The sequence below is a fragment of the Stigmatopora argus genome, chromosome 9 (genome assembly GCF_051989625.1).
Source record: "Stigmatopora argus isolate UIUO_Sarg chromosome 9, RoL_Sarg_1.0, whole genome shotgun sequence".
In the NCBI taxonomy this organism is placed as follows: Eukaryota; Metazoa; Chordata; class Actinopteri; order Syngnathiformes; family Syngnathidae; genus Stigmatopora; species Stigmatopora argus.
The window spans coordinates 11,112,732-11,140,693 of record NC_135395.1 but is presented as its reverse complement, the minus strand read 5'-3'; the positions used below and the strand labels follow the sequence as shown (position 1 = coordinate 11,140,693).

The following is a 27,962-nucleotide window of genomic DNA, read 5'->3' as shown; positions in this document are numbered from 1 at the left end:
CCCAACTTCAACTTCAAGACTCATTCATCATGAAGCTTAAAAACTAGTTTCATTGTCATTCTCTTGATAAATAGTGATTTTAATACATTTAGCACTACTAAATATTAAATACGTCCATGACATTTCCAATCTTTGTTACATGATCATTTATGGTTTCTCTAAACAATATGAATGTACTATCATCACTTTAGATTTTCCCAACAAATATAAACATATAATTCAAATGCCATGTGCACAAAATTAACTGATTTTGAAATATGTGGTCCTTTACTAACTATTCCCTGAGGAGTTCAGAGTGGAATTAAAACACGAGTCCACATGATGGCAGCCTTGCCCACTTCTAATGACAATGAATGATTCTCCATCACCACTCTAAAGCAGCAGAGCGATGAAATGTCAACCCATCAATTATGGCTTAGCTCGCCAATAGTTCTGAGATGGGTTTTACGGAAAGAATGTAAAGGGGACCATCTTTTCCACTGCCAACAAGGTTTTTTTTTTTCCTAATGCTGGCTGTCTGGGCGTCACTATTGCCGCAAAAACGCTTGTTAATATTTATTGTGGAGAGAAGGATGCATGAATGCAAGTAGGATGTGGGTTTTATTACGGAAAAGGTCCTTCAAACTACAGTAATACTACAACAAACTTAAAAATGAACAAGCTACTTATTGCCAAAATAGAGGCCATCAGTTGTCACAGAAGATCAAAATATTTACGCTTTAAATAACAAATTCAATTTTCAAGATTTAAAGGCCAGATTACTGTTCATAAATTGAAAGTCTGAAAGACTACCTTTAATCCCCCTTGCTTTCTTTTCCAAATTATTTCACTCATTGGAATACAATACAAGAACGGAACATTCCGGGATGACGATGGGGATCAGAGCAATTACGTGTAATGATATTGTTGTGCAATATAATTTTTTCAGACTCTTCTCTTCAGTCCCATAAATCACTGCCATGGTTGAAATCTGCAGATGATAGCGATTCTTATTATCCTTCCAGGAAGCACACTAGTTCCTATATATATTTTATTAAATTATATTTTCCCCCAAACGGGAAGGCACAGAGTGGATCCTTTGATTGCTGCCAACTCCAAGTCAAATTAGATTGGATCTGTCTTACTGTAAAAGCAGCCAAGAATTTGATACTTAAAAATAAATATGAATGAAGACATTTTACAAACCTATTTTTTTTTTCTGATTCTCAGAAAATGGCGTGACCAGGCATTATTTCTGATACTGTACACAATTTCTAATAGAATTCATTACAGCATATTTTCTGTTCAAATTAATTTTATGTCCTCCAATGAGAAGAATCCTTGCCGTACTGCTGTACCGCATTTGCTTTTGTCTAATGTCCTTTTCAACTCCCCCTGATGCAACGCCACACGTAATCAGTTACCAGTGTGTGTGCGTGTGTCTTGCATTACAGCATTTTGTCTCAAGTGTGCAAACAATGGAAGGCACCAGACTCCATGTTGGGAAGGTCCAAACAAAGAGACACGAGGACTGTGCTTGCACTCCATGTTTAAGATGTTATATAAGAATACAGATTTGGGTGTGGTGCCAGCTAGCTTGGCAGACAAATAATGAAAGGCAGTGAAAAAAGGAAAAATTGCGAGCGTTTTCATAAGGAATTATTAGTCATTGTTAGCCTATCCCAGCTGACTTCAGGCGACAAGGCAGAATGCACCTAAGACTCGTTGCTAGTCATTCAAAGAGCAGACAACCATTCACACTCACGATCACACCACCACCCAGTGGGATTCAATCCCGCACAAAGGAGCGCATGTTGCCCTTCTCTTGTTGACGACAGACGTCCAATAATCCTTCTGCTGTCAATTTAAATAAATTAATCAATAGTAGATGTTCGCTCATATGCTCTGTCTCACTTTAAATGGAGTATACATCCATCAATGAGTTACATAGGGTCTGGTCTGGGAATGCTATGATAGAATTATTTTATATTTTACCAAAATTGTGACAATGTAACATTTATTTTTTTATTTTTTTTACAAGGACAGAACGTACTTCAAGTTGACCTTCACATTGCCTGACTTATTAGGAAAGAAAAAAGAAAAATAATCTTAGAAGTCAGACCAGTCCTGTCAAAAAAATCAATACTAAAAAGGCTCTTTCCCTCTATTCTTTGTATTAAATGAAGCACAGACCTATCCTGCACTATAGGTGAAAACGTGCTGGTCTTATCAAGGTCCACCACAGGGGTCTGCTGGCATCGATTACATAAGGCTTCCCATTCACCGCCACCCCAATGGTCAATCTACGTATTCATTAAGGCTTAAAGCTGAGTACTGATAGTGAGCGGCTTCCCATGCATCTTTTAGCCAGCAGAGACAAGAATCTAACAAAGGCTTTCAACAAGAATGGAGCTATTGGGCTGGTGAGTTACAATTTGCAACGCAATACATAGATACTTGTCTTATATGCTTAGAGCAATTACAAGGGCAAGCAGTATAGAATTTTAAAGTAATTGGAGCAGCAACTTAACCTCCTATGACCTGCCGTCCACGTGTGGACATCACATTTGATATGCAACATTTTTTAAACCCGTGGATGATGCTCTTTGAGGATACTGCATTTGTGGAGGATCCAATAAGAGCAAACGTACTGGAGGCACCTGAATTTTTCAAGTCGGTGTGAGCGTGTGATCACCAGACAAGAGCCACTCTATTTCTTTTGCAGATTGTCTTTGAATAGTCTGTTGACCACAACATCTAACACCTGCAGCTGACTTGTCATTCCCCCCGGAATGATCACCAAGTTGCCATTCATTGCCGTCACTTGTTTTTTCACTGGATCATACAAGTGTCCACAAAATGCATCCAAAATCAGCATGTTCAGCATTCACTTTAAAGATATATACCAACATCTAGCCTCCGAAAATAAGATGACTCCCACTTTTTCAGTCTTATTGCAATGTAAAAAACATCGTCTTATAATCGGGCCAATACGGTACGTCATTTTAATGCTGTTTCTGTACCGAGGCCTGTATAGGTATAGGCGCAATATTAGTCACAAGTGTGCTAATTGTAATGGTCAAATTGTGGTCAAGTGAAAACAAGCTTGCATTGTAATTCAGTTGTGTGCTACAATATTTGAAAAAAAGAGCTATTTTTGGGAAATGTATCCAATAAAGTGTTAAGAAAAGTGTCTCAAAAAAACGACGCTTAGTGAACAAAACATCAAAAGACGATGGTGGTGAGGGATTCTCTGATTGCAGCACTTTAGTGGATTTGTCCCGTTTTGGAGACAAAAATGCTGCGAAAAGCACAAATAAAGCCCCAGGGCGTGGACGGCGTAGTTTGTGTGACAATTGCTCACTTGTCAGACAATGAGGTGGGAGTTCATGGCTTTTCACGCAGTACCATGACCTGCTGAACTTTTTAAAAAAAGAATGTGTACCACCACAATTATGTCACTAGGGTAAATTTTAAACTTCAAATGCCTTCTAATAAATTGTTTTGGACTCCTAAAGCAAAAATGTAGTAAATAAACAAATCGTTTGATTATATATCCTTCCGATCACAAATTTTCCCACCTATCCTATGGAGGTAATGGAAATAGAAATCTCATTCACTCTAATGAACAAAGGGGAAATTCCTTTGAAGTGCTGACCTCCCCCTAGGGTGGCTTTGAAAGCCTCCCCTCTTAAGAGTTGCTGAGGTATTCTTGGTTGTATTCTGTTACGAGGGACAGAGAGGCCATTTTGGGTGTTGAGGCTCACATTCCTCACATGACAGTGAGCCAGATAACGTCTTGAAGACTCCAAGGGGAGGCGAAATGGACAACTAGAGCAGGACCACCTCAGTGCCTTGTAAAAAGACATGTCAGCAAGTCATGTCACAGAAAGGCAAAAACTGCAAACCGTAGGCAACGCATTTGGATGCTTTTTTCTTTTGTATTTGAGAAAAAAGCTACCTCACATGACTTTGAGAAGCTTCACCATCTTGTCTGCAAAAATGTTAGAATGTGTTTTTTTACATCAGACACACCTTGAATATTCAAAATCATTCTCACTAAAGCAACCCAATATTAATGGTCTTCCAGTGTATTGTGATACATCAACCCTTCTTCATCGTTTTGCTGTGACTTGCACTAAATACTACTAGTGTGTGCAGGTCACTTTGGGCTATGTCATATTGAACTTCTACATATTCACTACGTACTGCGCCAAACACAAAAAAGAACAGAAAAGACCAAAAACAATTGACTTATGCGACTTTAAAAGCATAATACAAGAGAATAATTGTAAAAGAAGTCAGAAGAATGTTAGCAAAACAAGAATGAAGTCAGAAAGTAATATCAGAATAAAAGCGTAGTGATAGGACAAAAAACTACTGTTAGGCGAATTGAGATGACCAACCAGTAAAAAAAAAAAATACAATAACGGGATTAAGTGTATGCGTCACACTGCATGGCAGAAGACGCACATTACGTAAATGGATCTTTTGTCCTTTTGGCACGAAATGAAATGTCTCGTCGGTATCAATGCGATTAGCAGCTTTTAACGGCCTCCGCTGGAGCCATCTTAACAAGGTAAACGGATCGCCAGACGGCTGGCATTGAGGGTCTGAAGGTCATCCGCTAATGACAATATATTGCAGTAAATTGTCAGCTCAGCGCTCAGAGTGCAGCGACGGCACTTTATTCCAAATGTCATACACATTCAGTCACTGTATGTGTGTATGAATGTCTTTGTGCAATCCCCTGTTAGTCACTGCCCTTGAGTTTCTATTGACAAGATGGTGTAGGGTATTTTTATCCATTAGAGCAGGTGGAGGCGAGCCGGGTGGCAGCAAGGTCAAGACGTGACAATAGCTACGGTGTGCCTGGACAGGTGGCCAAGTTTTTAGATAAAGCGTGTATCTAGAGTAACATATGACTCTTGCCAACGTTAATTCTTTCCCTTGCAGAAAGTCAAAATCATTCAATGATATTATTCATTAACAATCAATAAAGCGGAGTGAATATTTCAGCTTAGATTTTATATTGTGCTTCCATTCTGGTGCTATGGGTTTTTATTAGAAGCTCTTCAGCAGCCGGTGGCCTCCTCTAAGTTGTGTTAATTGGGCAGAAGAAAGGGGTTCTGGGGGGTTTTGGGCCGATATTAAAGCGTGTCTATGCCCAGTTTTAACCCCACGACCACTCTTTAGTCCTGACTATTTTTGCTTTGAATTGATCTTCATAGTTGCCATGTAACTTTTGTGAGGATAGCGCTTCACCTCTTTGAGGCTTTTGTTTGAGCCAGACGGAGCGAGTCTTATCGAGCCGGACGGTTGGCTTTGTTCCTCTGCGACGACAAGGTTCAGTTGATGACCGGGGTCCGAGAGACCCCATTTGTATCCAGTCGTCAAGCCACGTCCAGCCCATTTATACATAATACTCAGCAACGGTTCACAACAGTCTTATGGTGATGTGAATGATCCAATTTCATTTAATTGGTCCAAAAATAGATTTCACTACTGATAATATTTCTTTGTTCATCTAGCTATGGCAGCAATGTATAACAACTAGGGATGTGACAATACATCAACATTTACTATCATTGTGAACTTATCAGCGTGAAAAAAATCAGTCTTAACCATAACATGACATTGAAACATCAATATTTTGCCTTACATTATCAACCACAAAATGGGCTTGACATAGGATACTGCTGCACTTTTCCGTGCATGTATAATATAGTGTGCATGTGCCTTAAATGACAATCTTAAAAACCAAAAATGGTGGTATCGTGAGAAAAGCCAAGAAAGTTGGATTGATCATTTGAGCTAAATGAATACATTTTATTAATAATTAAATGGCATAACTTTTAAAGATGATTATTTTTTTCCTCCGTTGCATGGACTGTCCTGAAATGTCTTTAATGGCATTTTTCCTTGTATTCCTTGCCGCATGCGCTTATTATACACTATTAGCTGTAGCCATGTTCAGCACATGTGGTCTGAGCAGAGTTTGGAATCTAGGATCCGGCGGTCTTTGCGGAATGAGGTTGTGGTCAAAGTGGTGAATTGATGGCGCGACACTTTACTTTTATGGCGTCTACATCAGTGCTAGACCCTTTACAGTACTGCGTAAAAGCCAGCATGCCGATAATCAGAGTTGCACAGCCTCTGGCTTAATTTGAGCAGGGCAAAAAACCCTGTGGAAGGTTTTCTGCTGGCAGCCCAAGTAGGTGCCGCTGTTAAGCTCATTCACATGCATCCGATTCCTGTCCCAGGCCGTCGCCATGCCGACCAGCTGACTTGCCTCAGTGGGAAATAATCAGCAGCCCCATCCCCTCCGTCCCCAACTCTGAGCCTCCTAGTGCGTTGAAATTCCACTGGCTGTCATTTACTTCCTCTTCATACAACAGCTGCATGTTGTCTTGAGGAACAGGTGCATGTGTAATTCAAGATTTCGACGGGACCAGTGAGAGCTAAACCCGTTGAGTTGGGACTTAAGCACTTAATGTCAATAAGGAGACTAATTAGCTTTGTGTACTGCCAGCTCCATTTGACCTAATACCAGCCCTGGTCAACATAACAGGACTCATTGTTTCTTATCTGAAGTCGTATTAGTGTAAAAATTAGAACAATGAGAATAAAACTTGGATTCCGCAACCGAGTTGAGTCTTTAGTGACTTGCACTATTGCTTTGTCGGAGCATGTGTGAAATATTCATGTCATTCGAGCATCTATCTTTTAAATCTCTGCCGCGCTCTCTCCAGTAATAATTAATTCTACTTTGGTTGCCCGGCAACAGGCCGCTTCTTCTTCAGCATGAGGCCAACCGCATTCCAGTTGTTGGCACATTTACATGAGGTGATTCAGAATAGTTCATTCACAAAACAGTTGTTCACGTCTGTGTAGTTTCTACTTTGGAAAAGACGGCCTATTTTTTACCCATGCAGAACTGTGAAGGGGACATGCTAACCACTTCTCCATCGGGCCGTTTTTTTTAATATATTTAGGATAAAAATAAGAAATGTGAAATAGAGCCTGCAGTTTACTAAAAACAATCTCCGTTAAGTAAGGCATTGCTTACTTTTGCTTCCATTATTAATTGAAATATTAATTATTGTCACCCAGCAATTACAACTGTGACTGTCTGGATTTTTACTACAATTTAGAATGTGAGAATATATTTAGATGTGATTGATCACAATTCTTGTTTACTGATGTTACATTTTAAAAGATGTTAGAGGTTGCTAGGAAAAAAAATATTCCACTATAATAGTGTCTGTTAACACATTGGCAGCCATTGACGGCCTTAGACATCCAATTCATTCAGTGGGAGAGGACAAAAGAACATTCATTCATTTGCCCCTCCCATCCAGTCAGAATGGGGTGAACCTCTAGCACCCAAATATGTGCATTCAATGCCAGCACTATTTATTTGCAAACGTTTCAATAATATAATGTTGCTGTATTTATTTGCAGGAAGGTTGGACTGAAATATTCCCATAGTCCGTGAGGAAGGCACATGAAAGATTATCCAAGACAAAGCAAAAAAAGGTTACTTTTCAATTTAAAAGACGCTGTTTTTTTTCTTTAATGGCATTATAGAACTTATAGAACATCATAGATTTATCTCCTGATACATGCATGAAAAATTCTTGTATCGCCATATTGTGATATACTGAGTTATCGTGAACCTTGTATCGCATATTCTATCGTTTTGTGCATAGAGGTTCAATTTTTGCACTACCACATCATGGCACTCGTTTTTTTGTTTTTGTTTTTTAAGTGTATAGCATCCCAGATTGTTGGAATCCCACATGTAAATTCAATGGCCACAAGGGGGTATAAAGTCATGCTTAAACCGTGCAATTCCTTCTCTCAACATTTTGGCTAGGCGACGGTTTTCCCTGAACATTCGGTTTCTGCGGGAATTTCACTCTGTTCCTTTTTAACAAGGTGCTAAATTCCATGTCATTTCCTTGCATCGGGCGTTCTGCTGCTTTGCAACGAAGTTTCCTGTTTACAGAATTGCACACATCCCGCTTAGGGGGCCTTCCCGTCCGGGCTGGGGAAGAAAAAACTGCCTGGGCTACAGTCGGATGAAGGGTTCGAAGCTACATCCTGAGGAAGTTGCACAAAAGGCATCACAAGGGATGATGGGGCCACTGTGGTCCAAAATCTGGACTTGATATGGGATCTTTGCTGCTTTTCCACTATAATACTATTTACCTAAAACGTGGGACTAAACTTAGATTATTTAATTAAAGATTTGTAGGTATGGGTGTAGGGCGGCAAGATTTTCAAGTAATAAATTAAAAAGAAATCTCTCAATCCGCTCATACGTCAGTAAATTACTGCTGTTTACCAGAATACTCTCATACTATGCTTGAGGCTGAATATAAAGTATAGTTACGACAACTGATACCGCTGCTCGGTAAAAGCTAATATTCCAGACACAGCCAGCGTGTAATTGGTGTGAGCTTAAGCGGTTTTGACGAGCAGAGGCCAGCCGCAACAGGGGCGTCATTGTGTTGGCTGCGCATCCTACAGGCTGGTGAACTCCACGCATCATTCCCTCCAATTTCTGTCATAGCCAGACTATTTCACTCCATAGACTGTTTCACCCATGGTAGATAAACACAAGCTAAGTGGCTTTCCTTTTCTCCCATCACTTAATATTGGTAAAACAGTTTATAGAGAGAATAGTTCAAAAATGACCGTTGGGTTTTTTCTTGTTCCATAACAAAACGGCAACAAATATTTCAGAACCCAATTTTCCAGGCTGTGTGTTGTTCTTTCAAATTTGACGGTGATTACTTTTGTTTTCAGCTCATCTTTCATCATAAACTTCCATTACACATTGGCAATTCTGCCCCATTTCTTCACTTAATGGTCAGATAAGCAAGTACACCACTGCGTTCCTTGTTCTTTCCAAACAAATCCTAACCGCATGATTGAATGGTAGCTGGAAAGCACAAACTGGCTCGAGTATATTACACAAGCATTGGCCCTCTTTAAAAAACGGTCTAGGGGACATTATGCAAGCATATTCAATGCTGAATTCTGCCTAGTGTACACTTTTATTCATCTCAGACTGAGACGAAGAAGGAGATGATGAATGGGAAAGTGTTAGTCGCGGCAGGAACAGGTTAAGTGAGGAGGAAACATACCGCCAGATGGGAGAATGTAAGGTCAGCCGAGGCAAATGTCAATTAGAGCGGTCAAAATGGAAGATGAGCTGTTCCTTCAGCAGGAACTTCAATTGTGCAGAATGGTGAAGTCAATTGTTCGAATGTAGGGTGACAATAGTGTTCATGAGATGAGAATTTTCAAATATTCTTGGGTGTAAACAATAAAGTAAGGTCATCTAGAATGGAAAATGTCCTTAAATGAAACGAAACCCTAGAAAAAGGCTTGCGAGGTATGATAGGCATATTTCGTTACTGAAAAATCCAGATGCAGATAAATGTACCATTACAATCCTAATCAACATAGATCTTTTTTTTAACCCGGCGCTAGGAAAATACCACGTTTGTGGAAATACACGACCTTGGTGGTGCCAAGTTTGCCTAACAAGCAGGAAGAATCCAATCACGTTAAGTCATTGTTAATTTCCCCTATTTCCTTTTGGGCAAAGGAAGACTACAGCCTAGAAAAAAACGTGACCAAGCAAACTTTGACAGATCAATTACCAAGATAAAGTTTCAAAGCATCACATCTAGTCAAGCAATCTGCTCCACTGCACCCGGGAAGTGAAACAACACCAATTCCCTTCCAAGAAAACAAAAGCTTTCTTTCCTTTTTCCCTGTAGCGTGTACGAGCGACCAGCTGGTTTTGGTCCTCACAGGACCTGGTCTTGGGTGCACAGAGTTAGTCATCTCTGGCATGACTCCAAAAGAATCAACTTGAATGACTTATGCAAATGGACATTTATTGCCACGCACTTAAGTGTGCATTTGTTTGCAGCGGGAAGAATCACTTTTGACCAGCACAGCAAGAGTGAGTAACTTGATTCATCAGGAGCGCTGCTGTTGGTCAGCGTCATTAAATTCCTAAAAATAAACTTAACTGTTGATGTGGCACTTTCAGAAGAAAGAGGAAAAGAAAGATTCAAAGTGACTAAAATAATAGAAAAACTATCTACTTCTGCTTTTCATGTGCTCATGTCCACTTTTCATAAATTCACGTGATCTACATTCACATTCTTGTAACGTTATGTATGTAAATGCATCTTTCAAATTTTCTGAATACCTTCATTTAAAAAAAGATATTAAATACATTTTCTACTTTGTAAATTGTCTCTATCCCCGCACGGTTTTTAAATGACTACTGAAAACTTTATTTTACAATGTCATCCTAATAATATTTCCCTGCTCTGTTGTTTCCTCATATGGGTTTAACAATTATTTGACATGAGTAGAACCCTAAATACCAAATGAATCAATTGTGGAATGTAGCCTATCTCTTTAGTAATTCATGAGTAAGTAATAAAAATGTTTTAAAATAAAAGATTGGTAGAGGTTGATTTCATTCTGGCTGTACAGTGATGTTAGTTGTACACCACATCAATCTTGGCATTGCGCTGGGATTCCCACCTCTAATAAAGATGGTATAAACATTTCTGAAAAGTGGAAATATGGTTTGATTAAATCAAAACAAAAGCCTTTGAAAACAGCACCGCAGTGACAGCGTTGGAGTAGTGCCTTTTCATTGTCTGCGGTGCTTGTAAACAAGCATTAGAGGCGTGCCGGAGCCATATTCTGGGATTTAGGGAGCTCTAATCACACTAAATTAATCAGCTCGCCATCTGATGTACGTCATGTCTGAGCAGTCAGCCAGGAGGCAGATTATACTGCAGCTTATGCGGCGGATGTAAACCTGAAGCAAAATTACAGCAAACCATTCAAAAAATATCTAGCACTCAAATTTCTTTGGTTAGCAGACCGGGTGAGTGGCGGGTACATGGCGAACTGGTCGGCAGCCAATCCCATTCGATAATCAGATTGAATTAATGATTTTGCAACATCAAAATCAACGGACAGAATTAGGGATGCTCCTGATTCAATCACGTGATCAGGCCCAATTTCCGAATGGAAATCAGGTAAAAACAATCAGTTCTTATTTATTTATGTTTTCGTGTTGAGCAACTTGGCGTCAGTTAGCCATACATGAATAATCGATGAATTGATAATTAATAGATAGGAATGTTTTAAGTGCTTTCTCCATGTCTTTTACATTAGCAAATCACTTTGTAATGATCTGCAATATGGAGTTTATTTCCCCCAACGGTTACCAAAACCTCAAGCCAGAACTCCCCCACCTCTTGTGACAAGTCTTACACAGTAACTCAATCGCATCCGTGTAAACAGCGCACGTCAGAAGGGGTTTATCCTCCTCGGGCTAGTGGGTTTTCGGGCTAAGCATGCAAAGATTGCGGTTCCCCCTTTGTAGCCGCGAGCCGAGCTTCGACTGCCACTTTCCACGATGAGGACCAATGGAATTTTTGGCGCCTCTGACTGCCAAGCTGTTTTTCTTCCTACTTTATAAATATCTGAAGGAATGCGAACAAAAGCAACTGGGGCATGCCTTTGACACTATTAGCTATGTGTGACTTTGCGTGGGTAGAAACACAAACGTATATCATGACCCTGAAGGTGACAAGATAACTGAAAGCCGGCGCTGGGTTTGACAAAATAGCACAAGGTCGAGGGTGAAAATAATCACACGAGAAGAAGGCGACACACATAAAATAAGAAGCCTTTGGACCTACATACAGTATATGTACATCTCTATATTTATAAATATACAAAAATAAGTTGCAGAGACCCTCTGTTCAATACTGGGATTATAAGAAAAACTGAGAGAATGAGTGTAAATCCAAACAGCGAGCCTGCAAGAAGTTTCTTACAAAACTAGACTGTCAATATCTTGGTGAGGCTGTTTTGTTGAAAATGTAAGAATTAACTCAGGTAATAAAAATCCTATTAACTACACACAGGGAACAAGCAAAAGAAACAAAGCAATTACGCTTCCATATGTAATCTTAGTGACGTCAATGTGCAAGCTAGATTCCCAAAAAATTGGGACATAAACAAATTGTAACACAAAGTTGAATGCAATGATGTGAAAGTGTGAACTTTTAATATTTGGTTACAATCAACAATAATAACAAAGTAATGACTGGCGAAGTTACTGGGTGGACTAAAAATTCATCTTCCATTCCAAAGTGAGTCGCCCAACTTGGAATGTGGCTGAAAAAGCCACAAAGTTCAAGGAGAAACAAAGACAAGTAGAATATGCCAAGAATCACATTAAATATGTGTCTACGCAACACATTCCTGAAGTAACATTTCACCTGGGGCAAGTTTCATCACCTATTCCCGCAACTAAGCAACACTCGCATAACTCAGAAAATGCGTTGTATATAAACAGGCAGGATTGAAAAGTTAGTCAAGTCTCGAGAGAGACATTCTAAATCATTTCATTATGACGTTACCAATCGCCCCGCGTATAGAAACGATGATCTCATGAGCACATTTTTCAGTAGTCTCTCTGGACCATCCTACAGCACAAGATTCAGATGTTGCACAGATGAATACATAACTCAGCAAGTTTGCTCATACAGGACTGATTAAGTTTTGAGATTTGAAATAAGTTAAACAGATATGAGAAAAACCAAAAGATATTGGAGACCACTCATTCATTAAACAAGACGACAACAAAAAATGAGTCAGAATAGACGCTATTCCAGTGGAATTTTTTTGTAGCAAACTATAGGGATACAAAGTATCACAATATATCACCATATCTATACATTTCCACACCCCTAATGAATAGCCATACATTGTAAATTGAACAGCTAGTACATCTACAATTAAAATCTTAAAGTATCAATGAATCCAATACGTGTTAAAACAATGTGTTAAAACTACTCTTTAAAAGAAATAAATCCAAGTTCAAGCATATTATGTAATGCTGTGCTTCAATCAATTCTTTGTTCACTTCAACCTCAGCTTAAACATAAACTAGTCTGTATTTGTTTTGTGTGTGGATTTTCGAGGACAAAGGCCTACACACACCGGTGTTTGAGAAGCAGACAGAATAAATGCAGTCTCTGGTCAAACTTGTGAACAAATATGACACATCCACAATGGCGATTTAGCGAAAATCTTGTACGAGACTTGCCCAAAATCATCCCTGTCTTTAAAAAAACATCAGCATGATGACCACAACATGTACATAAAGCCACTGCCAGCCCAAAAAGAATAAGTGACATCACTCCAGGCGCGACTAGAAGTGTTCAAATCGTGGTGCCGCAACAAAACCGGGGAAGGAAAGAACGCACCCAGGTTTTCCGGTGTGGTGGCCATTCATCCTGTTTAAGTTCAAAACACATCCTGACACCTTTCCTGGATTCCCTTAATGGCTTTACAACCTGCAGCAACCTCCTCTTGTAATTTTTTGTTGTCGTTTTTTTTCTTCTGGTAGTAGAAAAGTACGGCAGGAATACTGTCACCAAGGTGCATGCCACTTTTAGCCTTTAACTTTGACCACCTGGCTGAAGACTTACAGACGTGACCGGTCCTGGGTCAAGGTAACAGCGGGACAGACTGTCTGCTAGCAAGAGAATCTTCAACACAAGTCTGCTTCACACAGCTTCTAAATAACCAGATCCCCAAAAAGATAGGCATTTCCTTGAATGGGAATTGAAAGACTGTGAATCCCAGTGGACGTCAAAACGTTTTTTCAGTTGCTTCACTTGCTAAATGGCAATGGCGCGAGACCGAGGGTCAACCGAGTCCATTCTTGATCCCGTAGGCAAATTGATAATCCAACCAGAAGGATATCGTCAACACCTGAAGGATAAAGTGGCTTGCCCGTTGGCTCTAATAATAGCGGTTGGGCCTTTATTAATGGGGAATGCTGTTATTTTATTGGATTTCAGCTAGAAACGTATTATTCTACCCCATCAAAGCCACCAAAAAATGTAAGTTTTGGTTTGTTGAAGTCATTCAACACAGACTACTCTAAATTCGAGTAAACAAATGTCTGATTTATATCTTGATTGCAATTATACAACCATATGATATGAATCCTAAAGTAAGGTGTAATGATTTTTCTGGTTATTGATCCTTGCCGTTGAGATTATAAGAAGCAAAAAACGAAGTCGTGTGTACGTAGTCATACTTAAATAACCAAACAAAAGAACTCCAGCTGTCCAAACCAAGCAGCCTCCTTGGCAACTAAAGAGGGCATAACGATGTGGCACTATAAAGTCCAGTTTAGCTTTATGTGGGTACCACTATTGCTGTCGCTGAATGCTTTAACGCCACCGACTGGGTCCTGCTGCTTTAAGCGGTGCCCTATTGATCGTCTATTGTGTGCAAAAGCAACATCAATTTGCGGCGCTCGAGCGGAAGGAATAGAACGCGCACACATGCCCGTGTGTTGTCCCATTGCAATAAAAATCACAGATCTGCATTCCTTGTTTCTTCTGTTTGTGTTGCCACATTATTACAACAACAAAAATAGATTCACATAACGATAAATAACATATGACAACATATGTTAGCAATTCAAAGATACACATCTTCTTTGCCATTCAATTGATTTTCATGTAATATTTGAGCAGTTATTTGTTTTACATTATGAATATGCTACAGCTAATATTTGTTTTTCATCAAAAGCGCTCATTTATTACCTTCATTTTTTTTAAATCTAAAATACTTGCCATTCAATTTCAGTTTTGCATTTAAAATTGTTTTCGTTTTATTTTTTTACTTTTAAACCTGTTCATTTTGCTAAAAGGTTTATGTATTTTTTGTTATCATCTGAGGTTATTCTCGTAAGGTTTATGTCCTTCTCGACAATGTTTTGAAAATATTTTGTATTTTTGTGTGATCTAATATTATACAAACACACACACACACACACACACACACACACACACACACATTCTGCTTACTGCAGCCTATCCCAGCCAAATTTGAGCCATCTAAAGACTTTTTAATCACATATTAAAATATAATCACATTAAATACATACATATGTGCCTAATGGATAGCTTAGTAAGATTGTAAAATCACTTGGGTTTTTTTTTTCATTGGATGAATATGATTTATTTTTCTGATTTGTATTCCACAAACATTTAAAACCAGTTTAGCCATTGAGGTAAATTTTGGAGCCCATCCCATCTGATTTTGGGGGGCGTCATTGCACGCGGTTTATGTCAACTAATGCAAGTCTAAGGAAAACTTAAAAGTATTTGATGATGTTTCTGGAATGTTAGAAAAATGCAAACTCCCAAAAGGTCCTACGTTGACTGTACACGTAACTTTTTGTGCAGTTTCCACAATCCCAAATCTTAATATGAACTCTAAATCGAAATGGCCGAGATTACAAACTGGCATGAAAACAAACAACAAATTGGCAAATGTTCTAAGTTTTGATCATGTTTACACAAGATTGTCATCATCACAATGCAACTATGGTGACAACTTTTGGTTGTCTTTGGCTGCACGTCTTGCAATGCTAAGTGGCCACCGATTATCCCCCTTGATAGGCGGCTTAAGTGGGATGGACCCATCCATAACCCGATACGAACACTTAAAAGCATGTATACACTGTTTATTCCATGTTTTAAAGAGCTGTTTAAATAGAAGAGGTAAACGGTCAAACCTGTTGCGTCCTATCCGCCGGGTTCATCATCACCGCCTCCCGAAAGCTGTTATCCACATAGGACGCCATTTTCATCGTCTTGGAGGGGGAAACTCTGCTTAAATCCCGATCAAAATGTTTAGTTAACTCCAAAAAAAGCAAAGGGAAACATTGAGGGGGGGAAAGAGAAAAGGACCTTCTCCTATGGGCTCCGAGAGCCGCTTGGCAGTCTGCCCGAAGAGGCGATCGGGGCTCGAGGCTTTTGGGAGTGCCCCGGAGCCCCAGGCCGACGGACCCCTGCTTCGATCCCCTGTAAACCGAGTCGCAAGCCTTCACCCCCGGGTTGGGCTCCTGTCTCCTGTCCGGTGCTAAACCGAGCGACAACCGAGGCTCGCCCAACTTAGTCCGGACTCCGATCGCCTCACCTTTATTATGTTCACTTCACCACCGCCATTCTGATAGTAGCGACCAAAAAGAGAAAAAAATGTGGTCATGGGGATCGGGCTAAAAAAGCCTAACCCGCCGAGAATAAATCGGTGCCCATTTCTTTAAAAAATAAAATGCCGGCCACTCACGGACGAAACATGGTGCTCAGCTTTCGGAATGACGGATCGGAAAAGTGTTACGCTAGCTAGTTCCGACGCCTTTCCTACTGCGCTCATCTGTGTTGTACGGCACCATGGTGACTGAACGGTGGCGCTCGCCGCACGGCGGAAGAACTCGGCGAGAGATTCCTTTGGTCTTTTCAAAATAAAACTTTTGTATATTTAAAAAATATATGTACAGTACAGCTTCGGCATTAACCGATACCATACGGCCAGGTTTCGGAATCGGTACCGTGATTCAAAAATATTTTAGTGGAAAACTAATAATTTTAACGTTAAAACTATTCGGTCTCCATGTCTTCGAGTAGCAATCGCAGGATAATTTATTTCGCTTTGAAAGAAAGCACCTGTCACTTCCCGTTTGATGGTCATCCTTCTTCCGCTAACTTCACATTGGTGGAATAAAAGGGGTTAATATTGTCGGTCTACTGTCAAATGATGCTTTAGCTCTACCTGGCGGTGAGCTTCGGAACTGAAATCTAATTTTATAAGATATTTTTACTACATATTTGCCAACGTTTTCTCATAGTAGGATCGCAAGTTACACATGCAATTAAACGTTAAATATGTTGACGTGTGTCCCTGATCAATTAATCCACTTGTTGACGTTTCTTAACTTTGACGTGTAGTTGCCCTCTTCCCCGTCGTCACAAGGTAAACTAGGCCAACAGCAGCCCGGTTCCCATGACAACCGCGGCCGTGACCCGTGGACCCACAGGCAGCCTCTCCGCTTCCTGCACCTGATACAATTTATAAAAAAAAAACAGCAGCATGCAGAAGAGCAAAAAGGTTAAAGGTACTGGACAGAGGATTATTTTTACAGGTAATGCAGGTGACTCATTTAAAGCTGAGTGTCTTATATAACAACTGGATATAATATAATGTCATTTATATTTGCAAGAACATTTCAAATGGGTGTTTTTCCAAATGTACGTGGCAATGTTTGGTTTGGTAATAATACTATTACTAAATGTGCGTTTATGTAGTATTGTAAAATACATTTTATATAGGATTTCGTTAAAAAAAGAAAGCTTTTTTTATGTTGGCTCGTTCCCGGTGATAGATATTAAATTAATTTCAACTGTTCAACTGGACATTTGACATTGTCAATTGCAGCCAATAATTTCAATTGATTTTTATTTATTTATTTTTGTAAAACAACCTAATTTGTTGAACTATATTGTTACATGTTTTCTAGAAAGGAAGCTTTTCAGTTTATTTATAATTATATTTTTGTGAATTGAAATTTGTAATGATAATAAAAACATTTTTAATGTATTATTTTTGTTATTATTAGTGCTAGTTTGACAGTGACAAGGTCTGTTTTAGTCCAAATGAGATATATTAAGTAAGGTTTATTTTATTATTCATTTAATTTGTTTGTCATCAATTAACATCACATTTCCATATAAGAACACTGTTTAATTTTGTGTCTTTTCTTGCCACATCCATTAAGGTCCAAATGGTATTGGCAACTACCGGCCAAAGCGCGTTTGTTCCCCGCAGTTTGTGGAAATGGGTCCTTGGTCCCCCGTGGCTACGAGCAACTTGTCTTACCTGTGGAGGGCCGCGCCCCATGCGCCCCCGCCTTTGGCCAAACAGGGCTTTGTGGGTGAGGTGGGCTGGTGCTGGCAATATAGTTCCGCTTTGAACGACAGCACACTTCGCAGCGGCATGCAAATTCGGGTAAACCTTCTCCCAAGTCATTACAGCATGCACACATGTATTGGTGCTGTGATTTTTACTGTTTAGTTTTAAAACCCACATTGTAAATAATCTTTCTACATTGAAATGAGTAGCAATGCTATCAATCTTTTCCAACCGCATAACATTTTGGTCCTTAAAATGTGCTCATTTTGGTACCAGAGGCAGAATATTCCAGAATCTTTAATACACAATAAAGAGTTTCACTATTAATTGACTCAGTAAAGTTGGTGATGCATAATTCTATAATACAATTTAAGAATTTCTGTAAATAGATTGAGATATGTTGATACCTTTGCAGACAGCAATCAATAATCTGTTTGTATTGAATGATTACATTTTACAAAGTCTTTTGATATTACTTGATGTGAATGAATGACACTTGTGTTATGTTTACTTGCAGAAAAGCGAAATAAGATTGGAAGCAGAGGATCGCGCAAAGAACAAGTTTCTGGACATTGAGTAAGATGGCAGGCATTGTTTATTTGGCTTAGCTATCTATGGCATCCCATGGCACGTGCCGAGTAGCAACCGTTTTGAGTGTCTGCACTGTTAGCTCAAGTCATCCATAATGCAACATTTGCACGCATGCACAGCATCAGACAAGAACGCGAGAGTAGATGGCCAACTGGGATATTTAATGACACATACTCCTGTTTCTGTTTTACATAGATTGGATTGAAAATGCTCATTGTGTTGACTAAGTAGTTTCCCATGCAAACGTTCAAGGCATGGAAAATAGGAAAATAATTTTGTTACGTACATAATAAAATCAAAGTACGTAGCACAGTAGGAAATAATTAAAATATGATCAGTGTTTGTATTTGCATCTAAATTTGGAGGGAACACACATTGGCATTATTTGCGATTTGTATTACAATGAAGGACAAAAACATAACTCATCATTAAATTATGTGATTCCTTTTAGAGGCATACTAATTTGTTTGATCTCACCACTGATAAAACTGAATTTTGTATTTATTTCTCTCTTGATGACAGAGACAAGATTGTCTTCCCAATGACCGCCTCAACCATCGTCTTAACAGATCAATTGACCCCCAACCAGCAAAGCCCGCTAAAAACCGACACTGGTTCTGATAACACAAACAGTTCATCAAATACAATGTGACATTTCATATTCATGTGTTCATCTTTTGTATCACATATCCTTATGAGGATTGCATAAGTGCTGTTGCCTAGCTAAGCATGCTTATGGAACTTTTCTTTTTCTTTTTGGACAAATTGACTTTTTCCTTTTACATGATTCATATTTCAAATTTTTCATTTCTATTAGTTCTGTTGAACTTTTACTAGTATTGTATTTGAGGAATCCAAATAAAGATAGAGTGAATAGTTTCAAAATAAAGTTAAGATTTTCTTCTCTGAATATGACAGTGTATGAATTTTATTCCGAATGAGTCTCCGACTCTTATTTTAATGGGCCTTAGCGGATCTATCTTAATTTTCAGATTAATCCATGACCACAGGGGGCGATGTTTCCACCAGTAACAAAGAAAACGAATCGAAGAAGAACCCCTACGCAATCCGCGTCATCGAGGCCACACGACACAACACCGGCCAGTTGCTCTGTGGCTAATTCATTTACCGCAAGCTAGCTATTCCATAAAGTGTTAAAAATGTCTCATCCAGCGCCCACTAAAAAGCCGTCTAATTCAGAAAACCCTCGTGTTTTCTTTGACGTAGACATCGGCGGTACTAGAGGTAAGGAGGAGTGAAAAAATAATTTAAAATTGTAAATATATGCTTGCCGCTAGCCTCGTGAGGTGAACGGTGCCCATGGAATAAACGTGCTATATATGTTTTTAAGCAAAATCATGTACATTCTATTGGTTTTAACGACTTGTGTTACTATAATATATAAGTAAAACGGTTATTATTAGTCATCTATGCACCAGCCATGTGCGTTTGTTGCAAGTCATTTAATGTGTTATTACTACGCCATATAAAATGTATTCATTGCACACATTGTCGTCTTAAATACATCATCAACTGCTGTAATTCAGTTAAACGGTCCAATCCAATCTGAGTTGGTAGCGATCGGTTTACGCAAATGTTTTCACCGAATCATGCGATCAGGCCCGATTTTAATTCCAGTATCCAAAAAGATCTTTGCACTCTCGTTAATTGTCTCATTTGCCTCCCTTTTAGAATGGATATTTCTTAAAACGTGTCAAGTTTAACCTAAATTTTGTCCTCTTTTTCTTTTTTTAGCTGGCCGAATAGTTTTTGAACTATTTGCAGACATCACTCCGAAGACGGCGGAGAACTTCCGAGCCCTCTGCACAGGGGAGAAAGGCTTGGGAAAGTCCACCGGAAAACCTCTACACTTTAAAGGATGCCCTTTCCACCGAAGTACGCAGCATTAGAGTATACTTCCTGTGATGATATGAATTATTGTGCTTATATCGTTGTGTTGTCCATTCGTTTTGTCCGCAGTCATCAAGAAGTTTATGATCCAGGGAGGCGACTTCTCCAATCAGAACGGTACCGGCGGCGAGAGCATTTATGGCGAGAAGTTTGAGGATGAGAACTTCCACTACAAGGTATGAGGAAATGGAGTTAACTGTCAAAATTGGAGATACATGCTTTGTTTTTGCACATAGTGACAAATTATACAAGTGACCTCCTATAGGTTTTTTTCTGAATAACAATATACATGTAAAACCAAAGTATAAATGTGTCACAAATTGCTTTCTTTTTTAAGTTTTCATTACACCAAAAATCTACACCCAAGCGTACCGAATGACCGATACATTTAAAAATCTAAAATAAAATAATTCTCCCCGATTGTTGAATTTTCTCATTAGCATGACCAAGTAGGCATGCTGAGCATGGCCAATGCCGGGCCCAACACCAACGGGTCGCAGTTTTTCATCACCACGGTGCCCACGCCGCACCTGGATGACAAGCACGTGATCTTCGGGCACGTGCTGAAAGGGATGGGTGTGGTCAAAATGCTGGAGGCCATCGACACCAATGACGACAATCCCGTCAAGGTAAACACAGAACATGAAGGTTCTGACGAAAGATCTCGCACGGCAACCTGGGAATCGACTTTTCTCATTTCAGCCTTGCGTGATCGCCGACTGCGGCGAGCACAAGGACGGCGACAGCTGGGGCGCCCCCTCGGCTGACGGCACGGGCGATGCCCATCACGACTTCCCCGAGGATTCGGACGTTGACTTCAAAGATGTATGTTGAAAAAGATACCAACATTCAATTGTATTGGTTTTAAATGTGTTGAATTCAAATATTTGTGCAAGTATAGTTTTAAGCAATTTTAATTTCTCACATTGTTTTTTTCCCCCTCTAGGTAGACAAAGTTTTGTCTGTAGCTGAGGACATTAAGAAGATTGGAAACAACCTTTTTAAGAGTCAAGATTGGAACGCAGCTGTGAACAAATATAACAAAGCTCTCAGGTTTTACGCCGGCCCCTCAGTGACCCTTGGTTCATGGGAACAGAAGATACAGAAGATGTTAACTCCACCCCTACTAACTCCACAGGTATTTAGAGGTGTGCAGTGACGTTTTTCAGGAGAATGAGGCCGGGGAATCTCCATCACAAAAGAAGCTGGAGCCTGCCGTTCTCAGCTGCTACCTCAACACCGCTGCTTGCAAACTAAAGCTCCAATTGTGGCAGGAGGCCATGGACAGTTGCAATGAGGTCCGTTGCTCAAACTCGCCCACTGGATGGTGCTATTATACCAAAATTGTACTCACTTGTGCTATTTTGTAGGCTATGGAGTTGGATAAGAGCAACACCAAGGCTCTTTTCCGCAGGGCGCAGGCATGGCAGGGCCTCAAGGAATACAGCCAAGCCATGGTAAACTTTTCAATCTGGTCAAAGTAACTAGCCATGACACATACTATTCTAAGTTTTGAATTTTCTTTACAGACTGACCTGAAGACAGCTCAGGGAATCGCTCCAGAGGATAAAGGTGATTTTTTTTCCTTCCTTTTTCACATCAACAAACTGAAAATATAGATGTCGCATTGTATGCGCCAACAGTAATAATAATTACAAAGACAAAGAGCAATTTTACTGACAGCCAGATGTTTCTTGGCAGATTTTAAATGAGGGTCTATGTTTCTGTCCCTCACCACAGCAGGCCTTTATTGAGGAGGGCACTTAAGATACCTAATTTTCCTATACATTTATCGATTGATCTAACATACCATCTAATGGCCATTAAAATGGTCAGTGCACCACTTGTGCCATAATGTATGATAATGTATGTAATAATTCAGGCTTCTTATATTTGCATCAAAATACATCGCATTCGATCCTGCCAGGGTATGGAGAGTAGTGTATAATAGCACTCAAGTACGTACTAATTCATATCTTCTCTTTTTCTGGCAGCCATCAGTAACGAGATGAAGCGCGTACAACTCCAAGTGCAACAAGAAAAGGAGAGAGAGAAGAAAATTTATGCTAAAATGTTCGCCTGAGCGCGCAGCGCTGGTCCAGCTGACTGACCTCTTGAAGTTTTTCTACACTGAACGTTATCGCAGTTTTGTAGCTGTGTCCTTGAAGCCAACAAACGCAAATGCAGAACAGTCAAATAATTTTATTAATTCATGTGACATTATGTACAGTACAGTAAAATGTACCTGGAATAACTTATCAAAAACGCTCGCTGGAGTCTTAGTTGATGAAACTGAAGGGCACTTTAGCAAATGACTTGTTCAGACCTCACCTTTCTTTTTGGCAGCAATAGCGTTGCATGATGAATTAATAAAAGTCCAGGCTCTAGAAACATCATTTGTGTTGATCATTTTTCCATACACATTATTAGCAGGCAAGTTGGGACACTTTCTTTTGCTATCGATATATAAGAAACCACCCAAAAATATGACTGTATAACAGCAACAATAGGCACGTCTTTTCTGAAGAGGCATTGAATAGTGATTCAAGTCAAGTTTATCGTATTTTCCTCAAATAGTGGACAGCAATTTGCTTACATTCCGTTGTAGGCCGGTCCGCCGCCGCCTTCCGGGACCACCCAGTTGATGTTCTGGCTGGGGTCTTTGATATCACACGTTTTACAGTGTACGCAGTTCTGAGCGTTGATTTGCAGCCGCTTGCCGTCACCCGACTCCACGGGAACGTACTCGTACACGCCTGGTAAAAAACGGGATAGTCTGCGTCTCAATCTGGGAACACGGAATGAATAGAAACTTATTTACCAGCAGGGCAGAAGCGCTGCTCTGGCCCATCGTAGATGGCGAGGTTCCTCTCAACAGGCACGTTGTCGTCCTTGAGCGTCAGGTGAGCGGGCTGGTCTCCTTCGTGGTTGGTTCCACTGAGTGCCACGGACGACAAGAGGTCAAAGCTGATCTTCCCATCGGGCTTGGGGTACTCGATGGGCGTGCAGTCTTTGGCCGGCTTCAGCTGGTCAGCGTCACGTCCTGTTGCGGATGAAAATCAGATTAGACTGGCTCGCCTGGCATTTCCTCAAACGTAAACTCACCACAATGTTTGAGCGTCCACGGCTCTTTGCCCCTGAAGATCCAGTAGAAGATCCCCGTGTAGATCATACCGCCGTAAAGACCGAAGTAGTTGTGGAACGACGGACGGATGTTCCTCACGGCGTGGAGCTCCTTCCACACCCAGGACGCCTTCAGGGCATCGGCGTACTCGGGAATGTGTAGACCTGATGGTCCGCGTTTAGATATCTTAAACTCATTCGACACGTCGGGTACTTAATCTCATACCTGCCGTCTCTGACTCGCCGCCCTCAGCCAACGCCATGACTCGTGGGAAAATGGCCTCCGCTGCCAGCATGCCACTCTTCATGGCTGTGTGCGTACCTTTAATTTTGGGCACGTTCATGAAGCCTGGGCTGCAGCCAATCAAGAGGCCGCCTGGGAAAGTCAGTTTAGGCAGGGACTGAGAAGAAAGAAGAGCACAACCACACATTTTTTTATGGAACAGTCAGTCATTTGGGTTAGTCATCATCTTAGAAGACACATCAAAAGCCTGAAATCAGGAAGTCAGCCATTTAGTGTGAATAGGCTTAAAAAAGAGCATGCACGCACATGTCATTTTACTACACGCAGATAACAAATTTGGTACTCAAATTTCACTGTCTTTTACCATTTCCTAGTTATTACATCCAATGCATAGGAAATGGGCACTTTTTTCAACAATTCTGGTTGGGTCATCACAACCTTATTTAAGAGAATATTCCACTGTAACAAATTAGTTCATTTGCACCTTCCCTTCAAAATTAATTGGATATCTCGCGTCATCAACGACAGCCAATGAGTTGACTTAGACATCATTTTCATGTTTTTTTTCTCTCGTCTATATGATACAATATGTCGATTCTTGGCGGGAGCATATCAATAACCTATTGAGATATCAAGTATATTGTAAGATATCACCATATGGATATATATTCTCAAATCCCTAGTTCAAAGTTTACCTGAAAGCCACCCTCATTGAGCGCACGAGCGCCGTATGCAATCCTCTGGCCTCCCTCCAGTGTGGGTGCGACGAAGGGATGGTGCTTCCAACGCTGGAACTCCCAGAAGGGGCTCAGGTAAGGGTTGGAGTAGTCTAGACCCACCTATACACAACCACAATGACAAAAATGATAGGCGTTTTCACTTAATTTCCCTTACTAAAAAATTTAGAGATCCCGCCATAATATATTACATTCCTTACTTAATCATAGAGGTGAACATTTATATATAGCAGAGCAGTCTGCATACAAGCAGATAAGCCACCATATAAATAAGGGATTGCTGTAATTAATCTTTGCTTATCGCATGACAAGGGATAGGCAGCAACATTAAATGCTCTTCCATCAGATGGCAAAGATCAAATTAACGTGCAGCAATTAATTTAATTCAACTCACCACAAAACCCAACGCCACCATAGGCTCTCCTTCATTCAGGTGATACAGGAAGGAACCCCCATACGTGTTCCTGTTCAGCGGCCAGCCCACCGAATGCTCCACTCGACCGGGACGCCACTTTTTCTCCTCAATGGTCCACACCTAAAGCAAGTAAAAAAAAAATTGGGGTGTTTGTTTAGAAAATAATAAAATATACACATTATTTTTGGATCAATGGCATCTTTCTGTGTAACATTTTCTACAAGATGCAAGACTTCACATTAAGTCATTACCTCCTTGAGGCCAATTGCATACGTCTGCGGCTCGCAGTTTTCTCGCAAGTTTAATTGCTTGTAGAGCTGCTTGGCGAGATGGCCATGACATCCCTCTCCGAACACCGTCACTTTGGCGTGGAGCTCCATCCCCCGCTCAAATATATCCTGTGCGCAAGCATGCCAATTTAGCACCAGGCACAAGCGATAGAAATCGCCAAGCATGTACAGTACCTTAGGTGAGCCGTTTTTGGCGATCCCGACATCATTGGTAGCGATTCCTTTGACACTTCCGTCTTCGTGGAATAAAACCTTCAAAACCATCAGACGCCAGGTTAGAAATATAGATATAGAAACATTATACAAAAAAAATCATTTTGCAGTGTGATGACTAAATAGCGCTGAAAAAAATGACCAAGTGAAAAAGGGTACTGAACAAATGGACATGACAAACATGACAGCGGTTTAAAAATTTTCACTCACATGATCAGATCGGGGGCATTTCTCTCACAAGCTGATACCATAATTGATGTCATTTTGGTTACTATGAATCAAAGCCTCAATGTGAACGTGTGTATTTCAAATTTGGGGAGTGTGAAAATGTTTAGCTCAGTATTTTTTGGAACCTCAGAGGCAGCGTAACCAGGATACAACTCCACTCCAAGCTCCTCTGCCTGCTCGCCCAACCATCGGACAAAGTTTCCCAGGCGCACGATGTAGTTGCCGTGATTCCTCATGGGCAGGCCTGTCACATACAAGCATACACAAAACTATTCAGATTTCAACTCCCCCCCCCCCCCCCCCCCCCAAGTGAAGTGATCATTATATTGCACTCGGGCAAGTACCTGGCAACATGGGAACGGGGATCCTGTGCTTTTCTGTCAAAATGCTGAAGACATCCTCCGTGACTGGTGTGTTGAGAGGAGCCTGAGGCAACAGGGAGACAGGAGACACATTGCAAAATAATCATCCGATGCAGCTTAAGTTCCATATTTATTTTATGACTTAGATATTCAACAAACTCCGCTGGGAAATCCTCACCCCTCGTTCCTTCCAATCTGGAAAGAGTTCTTGGAGCGCGCTGGGCTCCAGGCAGGCCCCCGACAGCGTGTGCGCCCCCAACTGCGACGCCTTCTCCACCAAGCAAACGCGTAGCTCCTTCTCCTGCTCGTTAGCTAGCTGCTTTAGACGAATGGCTGCCGACAGACCGGCGGGGCCTCCACCCACGATGACCACGTCCGCCTCATCTGCGAACCTTTCCATTTCCACGCCTGAGGATGATCCACATCTCACTTTGAGTTTAACCCCTGGTGGGGTTCTGTGTGGAGTTTGCATGTTCTTCCCGTGCCTGCGTGGATTAGCTCCGGGTACTCCGGTTTCTTCCCACATCTCCTAAACATGAATAGTAGAATTCCCTGCATGCCTTGTGGTGGCCTTTTGTGGAAAGTTAATGAATAATTACATGGTAATTGTTTCTGTTATGGAATAACAGTTAGTTATGTTCACCATGTCATCATGTATAAATTCTCATTAACTTTTTTTTTAATTTATGTACCCTGTCTTTGTGTTGTGTTGATTTATTACACGCTGGGCTTTTCAATATCGATCATTGTCATCTAGAAGTTGTACGTACTGAGTATAGCTTACGCAGTACTTCATTTTAAAAATAACTAGATGATGGAATGAAAATCCAAAAATGCATGTTTAAGATTTTGGGTAAAAGTTTCATCATGTTGCACAACACATTGTAAACAAAAAATGTCTTACCTTCCCATCTTGGATCGTTTTCCCGGGGGTATATGGTGTAGTGCGTGGTGATGCGAGGCGTCGTAGACTCTGAGGAGCAATTGCGCCTGTGTAATGTGGTGTACAGTTGAGGTGACGTGTGGTCTACTTGCACCGTCTTCAAGGCCCTGATGCACCTGTGGGCTACAAGGGGTGAAGACAATAGCAGGTAAGGTTTTTCATCTTGAGGGTAGCCATTTAATGATCTGACACCAATATTTTAAGGCGCTAAAATGCGAGAAAACATAGGACGCAAACAACTAACAAACACCAATATTACTATAATACTTAGAGAAAATCATGGTAGTGTTGGATAGTAGATGTCTAAGCAAGAGATGTAAAGTTTTTTTGTTAAATTCCAAATTGTTCATGAGCAACACAATATCACAATTAGAAAAAAAAAAAATCTGCAGTGTGATGACTAAATAGTTTAGGTGTGTCGTTAAACCGATGTAGTATTTACTAATTTTAATTGGATATATCGAAGGAGTGAATCTGTGGGATTGACAGAAGTTTATTATTTATGTTTATACAAATAGTGTCTAGCCATAATCTATTTTTTATTGTTTGATCGTCATGGAATTGTATAACTACTAAGTTTTATTATAATCTTCATTTTTAAAGTCGAGGAAAAGTGACCTACATCTCAATTGAACTTTAACCTACATCCTCGCTTGCAAAAATAAACACGATCGCTGTTGACTGCAGCATTCTCGAGTTTTACACACTACGACAGCATGTTATCTACAGCCTAAAGCCTCTATGCGTCTAAAATATGATTTAAGACAAAGTTTCGACCAATCAACCACGCTTGAGGTCAACCTTAACTTGCAGTTAACCATACGTACGTACCTTTACTCGAGTATCGGCTAGCTGGTAACATCTCCACAGTTTGTCGTCACCTTCTGTTAATTTCTCCTCGCGATGGACACGAGAACCGTGAAATGCGATTGTTCCTTATAATGATCGACAAGATGATTATGTAAGCAAAACGATAGGGATCGCGAGTCCTTAAAGCAATACCAGTCTCATAATACAAATAGCATTGCAGGAACGCAAATCGCAAAACCACGCATGCGCACACTCCGGACGTTATTCAATGGCTGTAG

General features: G+C 40.4%; 4 protein-coding genes across 12 annotated transcripts in view; 2 read left to right on the top strand and 2 right to left on the bottom strand.

Annotated features, from left to right (window-relative positions):
• The window catches only part of rapgef2b (Rap guanine nucleotide exchange factor 2b), a 58,368-nt gene extending 42,046 nt beyond the window's left edge, over positions 1-16,322 (bottom strand). For 5 of the 9 annotated variants that reach the window (XM_077609006.1, XM_077609004.1, XM_077609003.1 and 2 more), the window contains exons 1-2: positions 15,819-16,310; positions 15,644-15,737 (exon numbers count right to left, since the gene is read on the bottom strand). In XM_077609006.1, coding sequence (XP_077465132.1) covers positions 15,644-15,718 — 75 coding nt within the window. In that variant the 5' untranslated portion in view covers positions 15,719-15,737; positions 15,819-16,310. Of the gene's footprint in view, positions 1-15,643; positions 15,738-15,818 lie in introns of all 9 variants that reach the window. The other 4 variants (XM_077609002.1, XM_077609000.1, XM_077609001.1 and 1 more) reach the window with 4 other exon arrangements.
• Positions 16,323-16,636: 314 nt separating this feature from the next.
• spmip2 (sperm microtubule inner protein 2) lies at positions 16,637-19,069 on the top strand. Its single transcript, XM_077610303.1, has 5 exons — positions 16,637-16,686; positions 16,882-17,050; positions 17,684-17,913; positions 18,335-18,393; positions 18,931-19,069. Exons 2-5 carry the CDS (start codon positions 16,999-17,001, stop codon positions 19,058-19,060), a joined length of 471 nt encoding a protein of 156 aa, XP_077466429.1. The 5' UTR covers positions 16,637-16,686; positions 16,882-16,998; the 3' UTR covers positions 19,061-19,069.
• Positions 19,070-19,446: 377 nt separating this feature from the next.
• On the top strand, positions 19,447-22,715 carry ppid (peptidylprolyl isomerase D). Its single transcript, XM_077609498.1, has 10 exons — positions 19,447-19,653; positions 20,164-20,304; positions 20,389-20,495; positions 20,760-20,948; positions 21,022-21,144; positions 21,266-21,372; positions 21,458-21,617; positions 21,690-21,776; positions 21,849-21,891; positions 22,314-22,715. The coding sequence occupies exons 1-10, from the start codon at positions 19,569-19,571 to the stop codon at positions 22,400-22,402; spliced, it is 1,131 nt and encodes a 376-aa protein (XP_077465624.1). The 5' UTR covers positions 19,447-19,568; the 3' UTR covers positions 22,403-22,715.
• On the bottom strand, positions 22,507-27,936 carry etfdh (electron transfer flavoprotein dehydrogenase). Its single transcript, XM_077609497.1, has 13 exons — positions 27,706-27,936; positions 26,836-26,997; positions 26,110-26,339; positions 25,914-25,995; positions 25,695-25,813; positions 25,303-25,380; positions 25,090-25,236; positions 24,818-24,958; positions 24,382-24,525; positions 23,669-23,843; positions 23,425-23,607; positions 23,141-23,362; positions 22,507-23,075 (listed from the first exon to the last, which is right to left on the bottom strand). The coding sequence occupies exons 1-13, from the start codon at positions 27,734-27,736 to the stop codon at positions 22,912-22,914; spliced, it is 1,878 nt and encodes a 625-aa protein (XP_077465623.1). The 5' UTR covers positions 27,737-27,936; the 3' UTR covers positions 22,507-22,911.
• Positions 27,937-27,962: the final 26 nt, after the last annotated feature.